Genomic DNA, 10,809 nt, shown 5'->3' with positions numbered 1-10,809 from the left:
ATGGGACTTGCTATTAATGGACGGAAAACAAAATTCGGGTATTAGACGAGAAATGCAAACAAGGCTTTGTTAGATTGGGGTAGATTTCGGTAAATCTCTGCCATTACACTTCAGAAACGCGTTAGGAAAGCAAATCATCGATGTAAACAAAAAAGCAATATCATTAGAAAACATCCATCTATAATCACAGAAATGCTTAGAAAAATATAGAAAACAGTCAGGAAGAAGGGAAAGTAAATTGGTATTTCTGCTGCTGAATGTTACACTACCAGAGTTTTTAAGCAGCCATTGCCGTTACTAATTACATGACTGGTACATACAATTTACTAAAGACAGAGGTAAAGGAATATACGCGCGCTGGAAACCAAGACTTCAAAAAGACCGGTGTATCGCAGGTGAAGACGGTCCCAGTCGTCCGGCGCTTAGCAAGTCATTGGTTTGTTGTGGCGGTGCGGTGCGTACCGTGCCTCAAACTCAAAGTCATCATCAGCGACTGCTGTGTTGGTGGAGTTCACAATGGCTTTAGCATCACTACACGGCCTTCCCATCCATGCAAATCGGTGGAAGATGGTAGACACCAGTCTTGGCATAGACCATGAGGACAATTTGTCGAATCAATTTCAGCTTTACATTCCACCTCTCCCAAAGGTATGGTATTGAACGTTATCGTTAGTTTGTTACTAGTAAGAGCAGATGGAGAGATACTTTTCTGGGATCAAATTGTATAAGTCCCGGTAACATACGGTTTAATTTAAGCAACAAAAATACCATACCCATTCCTCTTGCTTGTTTTCCATAGCGTATTGTATAATGTCGGTTTTCAGCCCATAATCATTCCCGTCAATTTTATTATGTTCACACTAATCTCTTCAATTTCATCAACATTTTTCTTATACACATCCGTCGCAAATTGGTTTTAAGGAAGATATAATAATATTTGGGTATCCCCACCCCACCCTCCCCCTTCCGACCCACCTGCTGGCTCAACGCTGCCGTGAAGCAAGCCATCACCAGATCACCTACAGCCAATCAGCTTTCATTTCAAAATCAGAATAGATATGTTGGTCCGGTGCAGCAGGTCTCCCTCTGTTCCCGGCCGCATTTTTCAATGGTATTTTGAAAACAACGATTCAAGCATTGAATTTCTTAGGTCCCAAGGTGTTTTGCCCGTTTGTTCAGTGTCCCCATTTGATGAGTAAGGTAAGAAGATGTAAAGTTTGAATAGTAGTTTACTTTCAGTTTGGGTTAAGTTGGTTTGGGTTAGGTTAGGTTAGGTTTTAGGTTGGATTAGGTTAGGTTAGGTTAGGTTAAGTTAGGATAAGTTTGAGCTTCTTATTTTACCCACGAAACCTAGGTTTTTCTGATGGATTTTGGTATGATTCATTCGATTATCAGCTTCATTTCACTTGGAAATGACCATTTTCTGTTTTTCTTCTCCCTAAAACTCCTGATTCCCCAAAGATCCCCCATTATTGCAGGGGGATGAGGGGGGAGTCATATATCAAAATATGGTCATTTCTGATGGAAATGATGCTCAAAATCGAATAAATCACATTAAAAACCATCAGAAAAACCTAGGTTTTGTGGGAAAGAGCAGTATGGGCTGAAAACTGATATTTACCGTGTATTTTCCTTATTTTGCACTTTTTTGGTTAATTCTTCACCATCGAGATAATGAACACTGTTCCCCTACCATACCCAGATCCTACCTATACCCATCCTCCAACCTATACCTAAAGGCACCGTCACTATCTATCTATCTATCTATATACCTAGGCTGCTTCCCCCAAGGAAACGGAGGTAGCCGAGACAGGACGACTCACTCTCCATTTACTCATCCATTCAAACACATTCATTCGCATCTTAGCCCCAAAGGGGAGAACGGACAGATCCTCACCGCATCACACCGCACAAGGGTCAACTGCGCAATGCAAGCAGTGACATCCACAGCAGGGCCCGACAGCAGAACTGGTTTACCCCTGCCACATCATAACAGACCCATCCCCTTACCCGCACCTGACCTGACTAGCTGATCACACTAGGATAAAAGTGGCTAACATGTGAGCCACTTTTGCGAAGCAAAACAGCTAGTAGAGTTGAGTGCCTGTCACACTCGTGTGATTTTGCGAGCAGAAACAGCTAACAGTGTCGTCTGCCTTAATTGGTGCCTTATGGTCATTTGTAAACAAACCACCACAGAGCACCCACTCCCTTTTCCTCAGTTTCTGCAACCGCCTCACATACCGGTACTTTAGCAACTCCAGAGCCACAAAGCAGTCTACTACAGTCTTCCTTGCTGCGGGATCCATACTGGTATCAAATACTGGTCACACACTGATTTCCACTTGTTGTTTGGAAACAAAGCAGACCGTCTCCGTGGCTGGTCACCAGAGTGTCTGAATACTGATTTAATGTCACGTGAAAAAAATAGAAATGATTAAAAACCACAAGAATTAAATTATGTTTACCTAACAATTTTAGTTACAGTTTCCTTCTGTGAGTAACAGAATATTTTCTCACCAGTTACAAAATTACTATAGGTTTATTTGGGTTCTAATCCCACCAACAAGCTGTGAGTGAAAATTGTTATCCATTTCGCCTCACAAGTGAATATTGCTCACGGTGGGTCAGTTTGGCTAGTGTCTCACAAAAGTGGCTCGCATATTAGCCACTTGTCCCAGTGACACCACCTTATCCTATTTGTACAGTACCTTTGCTTAGTTTGGCAGTGTTTTCTGGTCATTCAGGCATATTTAAACATCAAAACACACACAGGAATATCCAAAATAATGCTAAACACCAAGAAAACCATGCAGAAAAACAACTGAAAGCCAAAAAACACCCTGCATATACACTACGGTACTGTATGTACAGTACCCCTCCTTATTTTGGCAGTGTTTTCTGGTCATCCTGCCATATTTTGACATCAAAATATACATAGAATTATCCAGAATAATTTTCAACACCAAGAAAACCATGCAAAAAAACACTGTGAACCAAAAACATGCTACCTGTATGCTATTGTATGTACAGTACTGATACCCCTCCTAATTTTGGCACTATTTTCAGGTCAATCTTCCATATGTAGACATCAAAACACGCATAGGAATATCCAAAGTTCAGTAATGCTAAACACCAAGAAAACCATGAAAAAAAAAAAAAAAAAACGAAAACCAAACAACACCCTACCTATACACTACTGTACCGGTATGTACAGGGTACCCATTCTAATTTTGGCTCTGCTTTCTTGTCAGTCTGTTATATTTAGATATAAAAACACTCATAGGAGTATCCAGAGTAATGCTAAACACCAAGAAAGCCATGAAAAAAGAAGACACACTGAAAACCAAAAAACACCTGCCTATACACTACTGTATGTACAGTCACGCGTACTAATTTCTGCTCAGGGGTTACCCCTTCCTTCCCCCCTCTACCCTGGACAGAGGGAAGGGGGGAATCGCAAACAAGTCTACCCTGCCTTCTGCCCCCAACTCCCCCACTCTCCACCTCCAGCTGCCAGTTACTGATTAGACGCAAATTTTCTCATGTCCTGTAAATATGACTAAACTGCCGTCGCACACGCTTTCAACGGCCAAGATTTGGACTATATTTTTAGAATAAATTATTACCGTATTGAACTTCATTCTCAAATTAAAAATACTCACCATCATTGTAATCCAGTGCCGTCCGCTGCACAGTTCTGGGTTCCATGCTTATCTTTTCACTTCCCCCAGCTGTCTCTCTCTCTCTCTCTGAATTTACTTTTCCCACTCACTGTTTCTTTTTAAATTTATATAACTTTCTCTTTGCTTCTCTCCCCCTCTCCCCCTTCTCTCTCGTTCTTTGTCTTGTCTTCCCTGCCTCTCACCTCTCCCCTCCCCCCACCTTAGGCCTGATCAGCAGTCAGTTATACCGTCACCGCTCCTTCGTATATCGTGTGCAGGCAACATTTATCACACACACTTAGGTCAGATGTATGGAAAGCTAATTTTTTTTTATATATAATTGTATTTCTCATTATGTGCCAAGTTCAAATAGAGAACCGGTTATTGAATGAGGAGTTTGACTGGGACAGGGAAGGTTTGGAGCCAGCAGATCCAGTTGTTAGAATGACTATATTTGTAGTCGCCACGCTGCCAGTGCAAAATTTAAGTCGTGTGTGTGTGTGTGTGTGTGTGTGTGTGTGTGTGTGTGCAGTTTATAAGCCCAGCTACCCAGCTATGTGAAGTGGAACGGTCACTCTAATAAAAATTACGAATATTGGTCTGGTGTTCTCTATTTGAACTTGGCACATAATGAGAAATGCAATTATTTATAAAAAAAAATTAGCTTTCCATACATCTGACCTAAGTGTGTGCGATAAATGTTGCCTGCACACGATATACGAAGGAGCGGTGACGATATAACTGACTGCTGATCAGGCCTAAGATGGGGGGAGGGGAGGGGTGAGAGGCGGGGAACACTTAAGACAAAGAATGAGAGAGAAGGGGGAGAGGGGGAGAGAAGCAAAAAGAAAGTTATATATATTTAAAAAGAAAAAGTGAGTGGGAAAAGTAAATTCAGAGAGAGAGACAGACAGACAGAGACAGAGAGAGAGACAGCTGGGGGAAGTGAAAAGGTAAGCAGTGGAACCCAGAATTGTGCAGCAGACGACACTGGATTACAATGATGGTGAATATTTTTAATATGAGAATGCAGTTCAATACAGTAATAATTTATTCTAAAAATATAGTCCAAATCTTGGCCGTTCAAAGCGTGTGCTACGACAGTTTAGTCATGTTTACAGGACATGAGAAAATTTGCGTCTAATCAGTAACTGGCAGCTGGAGATAGAGGGTGGGGGAGTTGGGGGCAGAAGGCGGGTTAGACTTGTTCGCGATTCCCCCCTTCCCTCTGTCCAGGGTAGAGGGGGGAAGGAAGGGGTAACCCCTGAGCAGAAATTAGTACGCGTGACTGTACAGTACCCCTCCTAATTTTGGCACTATTTTCTGGTCATTCTGCCTTAATGAGACATCGAAACACACACAGCATTACCCATATTAAATGCTAAACATCAAGAAAACAATGCATATACAACAAAAAACCTGAAGACTGTTTAAAAATCAGTTATCTGTGATGAGTGATTGCTCATGGAGCTCAAAAAAAATTCCTTGACCAAATAGGCTATGCCACCAGAAATTGGTTAAATTGGAATACATGGTATACTGTACCATCATCTTCACTGGTGTTAATGCTATAAGCTAACAAAAACATAAAACTGATAAGTAAAAGTACAGAAATGCAGTGAGAATAAAGTGTTCAGAAGTAACTCTTGCTTTCATATAACTTCCCATTGTCCTAGTGCAAAATTTTGCCAGCACCTTCTAAGAGTTAAGCATATTACAGAAGCAGAATTTCATGAGCTTTCTCTTGGATTTTGCAGAATTTCATTACAACTAATAGTAGCTGAATAAATCGCAAAAAATTTAAAACCTCAGGAATCAGTGTTATCACCATGGAGGTGGGAAGGGAGTGAGGGGGGAGCTGGGAGGGTATAGAGGCGGGACAGGAGGGGGTGAGAAGTGAGGCTGTGTGCAGGATTTTCTCCTCTCTGTCGTGAGGCAGATGGGCACTTTTACCATACATTTACTTGTGGCTTGCAGTGTGTTAGATGCCGAGTAGCCATGCGGAAGCACTGCTCACAGTAACCGGGGGACTTTCATCGTTTGATGGAGAGGAGAATGGCTGCTGTCACCAAAAATGTACTTGTGGCTAGCGGTCTGTGTTACAGCCTCAGGAGCAGTTAGGAAAGACTTTGCCTGGTGGCCGTGCGACTTTGGACATTGGGTGGGGGTACGTACGGATGTTTTGACACTGCTTGTGGGTTACAGTCTTATTACTCGGGTGCTGGAGGTTCATTGGAAGTGATCAGACGAGCGCGCAACGTTGACCATTCAGTATGGGACGGACGGACATTTTAGCTCTCGACGGTTGTGGGTTACAACCTACTTTCCGCTCACGGCTCAAGATATCAGACAATGTCTGATACCCAGGATTGCCCTCGTCGTCATCCAACCACTCACGAACATCGTCCACATCAACATCGTCGCCGTGCGTACGTAGCCGTGCATGGAAGTCATCCACGTCAAACCCTAGAAAATCGTACTCCACATCCGTTCCGAGAAGCAGACGAGACCAACCATTTTCCAGAGTCTTCACAGGGACTTCCTTCCATGCACTAGCCCAGTTGTACAGCGCAGACTTGATGTTGTAGCGGCGAAGGTTTTCCAAAGTCGCCTGGCCTCGTGTGTCCCGTCCCTCCCTGCGCTCGTCCTCATCCTCGAGAACAACCATCACCTCGTCCAGGAACTTCCGTCGGTATAGGCGCTTTGTTGCCACGATCACTCCTTGGTCCATTGGTTGGATGAGATAAGTCGTATTAGGTGGCAGAAACATGCACCTAATCCGGCCATTCTCAGCCACCAAGTCCTTGTCGCACGGGTGGGCAGGTGCATTGTCAAGGAGAAGGAAGGCCTTTACCTGGTCGCGCGGGATTCCCAGTGTCTTCGTCTGGTAATTGATGACCTCCTTGATGAAGTGGCGGTGGAACCAGTCATTGAAGATCACGGCTGTAAACCATGCCTTCAGAGAATGGTACCAGACGACAGGAAGGACATCCATCACCCCACGAAGACACCGAGGCTGCTTTGCATGGCCAACAACAACGGGCTTAAGCCGGTGCATGCCGTTAGCATTGGCACAACACAAAGCAGATATCCGTTCCTTGGAGAGCTTGCAGCCAGGTACACGCTTCTCCGTCTCCTCGGCTAGAGTGTTCGTTGGCAAAGAGCAATAGAATAGACCAGTTTCGTCAGCGTTGTAGACTTGACCGAGAGTGAGGCACTCCCTGTCGAGCAAGCCCTTCACCTTGTGCCGAAACTCGTCAACTCCATCCTCGTTAGCATCCAAAGCTTTGCCATGAGCTTTATGGTTGGTAAGGCCATGCCGTAACTTGAACGCAAAGAGCCAACCCTCGGATGCCTTGAAGTCTAGGGCGTCGTGAAGCCTGGCGGACTTCTCAGCAGCAGCCTTCAGCTCCGTTCCACGTACCATCACACCAGCAACACGTTGCTGTCGATACCAAATCAACGTGGAGCGGTCGATTTCAGCAAACTTGGGAGTAAACATCACCTTCCTCTTCACGTTGCGTTTGCTTCTCGACGAGAAGTACAGCTGTGTACTGCAAGAGTTTGTCTCGGGATCTCTTAATATCGAACAAAGTAGATCGGGCCAGGTTGAACTCGTGGAGGATGCGGGAAGAAGACCACCCCACATCTACTTTTTCCAGTATCTCCCGTTTCTTCTCCAGAGTCAACACCACTCTTTTCCTTTTCTCAGGTGGCGGGGCCATCATCACACACACTAAGAGGAGGTCTGAGAGCAGAAGGAGTGCCTGCAGCAGGTAAGGCACCACCACAAAAGCGAGCACGTGGGCAGCCATAACGACGAGCGTGCACTCGCGGCAAGAGAGAGGCGGAAAGTGGGGAGGATGCAGCGGCGCTCTATCGGACGTCGGAGGAATGACTCGCCACAACAGTGCTCTCCCGCGCCGCGCGCGGCAAGTTCAAATTACGGGTGGGAAATTTTTTATTTTTATTATTTTTTTTTTTTTTTGCGGTTTTCGGACCATTTTGGGAATGTTGGATCCCAGGACGATTATGTCCGGTTAATGGGGATGTTCGGATATTAGAGGGATTACTGTATATATAATACATATATATATATATATATATATATATATATGTATGTATATATATATATATATATATGTATGTATATATATATATATATATATATATATGTATAAGTATGTATATATTTATTTATATATATATATATTTATCTATTTATATGTATATATACTGTATATTTGTAAGTTGTAGTTTTATTTTTGTTCAAATAGAATAGAAAACACATAAGATTTTGAAGACAATGAATAGTGTAAAGAATGCATAAATGATGAATATATTGTTCATTGGTGAAGAATAAGCAAATGAATGAATAGTTTGCTAGCTTCTCCCCAGGCGCACCAGGTGATAAGCTGCCTGCCCGCTTTCCTCTCTCACTCCTCCCCGCCTCTCCCACAGCCAGCAGAGACGTATTACCACGCATGTAATACCTCTTGCCTTCGTTTTTTATCCATTTTCATCGATTTATGCATGTTTAGGTTTATTCCTTGATACTTTTTTTTTCCGAAAATATGCTGCCCCACACGGTGGTATAATAGGAGCATTTGTGCTGAGTGGAAAATCTGCCGGACACCATCAGAAACTATGTCTCATTTTCGTTTTGACGGGCTAAGGGGGTCTTAGTTAAACTTCAGTGTTCATTTTCTGATCGATATTTACGATATTGGTTAAGCAAATACCTTAAAAAAAATGTAAATTATCCTTACTTGTGCTATTTCACCCAAAATATCGCCTAAAATTTCATACATATTCTTCCCTAAGAAGGTTAGGATAATATATGTCAATAAGACTGTTTTTGCACTGTAATAAGCTAAAAAGGCGTATGAATAATGACATTCATATATAATCTGACTTGTACAAAAAATGGCAAATATGGTCTATCCATTGTTTAATATTTAATAGACTCTAAAATGTTATGGCGTATCGAAGCCTAGCGCTGCCAGACGTACGAAGCAAGCCAGCTGATGGAGTAGATCACAGAGCGAGTAAAGACACAACTGTTTTGGTTTGTTTGGAAAACTTGTTGTACCGGAGGCAGCATCTAAATATCGACATGCTTTCTTGAAGTGAATTAAGTTTTATTCTTACTCTCAGGGAGTTTAATGTGTTAGTATGAATTATAATAAACTGTTATTGTTGGTTAAAGATATACATATATATTTCTATGCATGCATAAACCAGGCTGCAACCGCTGTGAAATATTTTTTATATTACTATAAATTTCCATGCTGCATTGACAAAGCACTGTTTTATAGAGAAGAAATAGAATATTTGCATATTTTTACAATATATAAGATGCATGAAAAAGGCCATTCAATCATTTCCCGACATGATTTTTTTTCCGTCCGAAAAATTATAATACTGGTGATATCTGGCATTTCTCCAGTCGCGCGAACACTCCTATTGATAAGTTGCCCGCCCGTAAGGAGTTAATAACCAAATGCTAAGATGCATGAAATATTGAATGAAGGTGAGATTGAGAGTACAGTAATCCCACAATTATCCAACTTAATAGAGCTAAAGGCATGTCTGGGTATTGCAGTGTCCGAATAATTTACAGTATCCTCCTACTATACCCAGACCTATCCATACCCAGCCTCCAGCCTATACCTAACCTATTTATACAGTACCTCTGCTTACTTTGGCAGTGTATTCCAGTCATTCAGGCATATTTAGACACAAAACACACATAGGAATATCCAAAGTAATGCCAAAAAAAAAAAAAAAACTACCTGTACACTACTGTATGTACAGTACACCTACTTTTGGCACTGTTTTCAGGTCAGTCTGCCATATTTAGACATCAAAACACACATAGGAATATCCAAAGTAATGCTTAACACCAAGAAAACTAGCATATTAAAAAAAAAAAAGGAAAACCAAAAAACACCCCACCTATACACTACTGTATGTACAGTACCCCTCCTAATTTTGGCACTTTTCAGGTCGATCTGCCATATTTAGACATCAAAGCACACAGGAATATCCAAAGTAATGCAAACACCAAAAAAAAAAAAAAAAAAAAAAATGCCCATACCTTACACTACGTCATGTACAGTATCCCTCCTAATTTTGGCACTCTTTTCAGGTCAGTCAGCCGTATTTAGACATCAAAACACAAATAGAATTATCCATATTCATGCTGAACACCAAGGAAACACTGCCTATACAACAAACATCCCCCCAAAAAACTCAGGATGGTTGGAAAATCAGTTACCATATCTGACACTAGTGATAACTGCTACCAGCCCTCGAAAAAATTCCGTGGCCAAATATTCCACTGGAAATTGGCTAAATTGGTATAAATGGTATACCATCATCTTTGCTGGTGTTTATACTACAAGGTAATAAAAACACAGAAAACTGATGAGTAAAAGTACAGAAATGCAGTGAGAATAAATTGGGTTCAAGAGGAAAACTTACCTTCATATAACTTCCCACCATCCCAGTGCAAAATTTTGCACTTACCATCCAATAGTTAAGCACATGTCTAGATGCATAATTTCATGAGCTTTTTCTTGGTCACTTCAGAATTTCGATACGATTCAAATGAATTGCCAAAGAAATTAAAAACTCATGAATCAGTGCTATCTGCACGAAGGAGGGGAGGGAATGAGGGGGGAGCCGGGAGGGTATGGAGGAGGGACAGGGAGGGGGAGGAAGCAAGGCTGTGAGCAGGATTTTCACCCTTCTGTCACGAGGCGGACGGGCACTCATATCATACCTTTACTTATGGCTTGTGATCTGTTAGACGCGTGGTGGCCATCCGGAAACAAAACTCCCAGTGACTAGGCGACTTTTGATGTTCGGTAGAGCTGCAGATGGACGTTGTCACCGAACATGTACTTGTGGCTTATGGTCTGTGTTCGATGCGTGGTGGCAGTTGGGAAAACTTAGTCTGGTGGCCTTGTGACTTTGGACATGTGGTGGGGATGCGTATGGATGTTTTGACACCGCATGTGGATTGCAGTCATATTACTTGGGTGCTGGAAGTTCGTTGGGCATGATCAGACCAATGCGCAACCTTGACCATTCAGTACAAGGGCTGACAAACATTTTAGCTCTGGCTGGGGGTAACAGC

At 42.4% G+C, this 10,809-nt stretch overlaps 1 protein-coding gene across 2 annotated transcripts in view; it reads left to right on the top strand.

Moving 5' to 3' along the window:
• The first annotated feature begins 425 nt into the window (after window positions 1–425).
• LOC145415094 (proteasome subunit beta type-5-like) overlaps window positions 426–10,809 on the top strand; it is a 130,161-nt gene continuing 119,777 nt past the window's right edge. For both annotated transcript variants that reach the window (XM_080284509.1, XM_080284508.1), the window contains exon 1: window positions 426–648. In XM_080284509.1, the coding sequence (XP_080140635.1) occupies window positions 517–648 (132 nt within the window). In that variant the 5' untranslated portion in view covers window positions 426–516. The remainder of the gene's footprint in view (window positions 649–10,809) is intronic.

Source organism: Coenobita brevimanus, chromosome 101, assembly GCF_032717465.1.
Source record: "Coenobita brevimanus isolate Jiangsu-jjx chromosome 101, ASM3271746v2, whole genome shotgun sequence".
In the NCBI taxonomy this organism is placed as follows: domain Eukaryota; kingdom Metazoa; phylum Arthropoda; class Malacostraca; order Decapoda; family Coenobitidae; genus Coenobita; species Coenobita brevimanus.
This window is presented reverse-complemented; position numbering and strand designations above follow the sequence as displayed.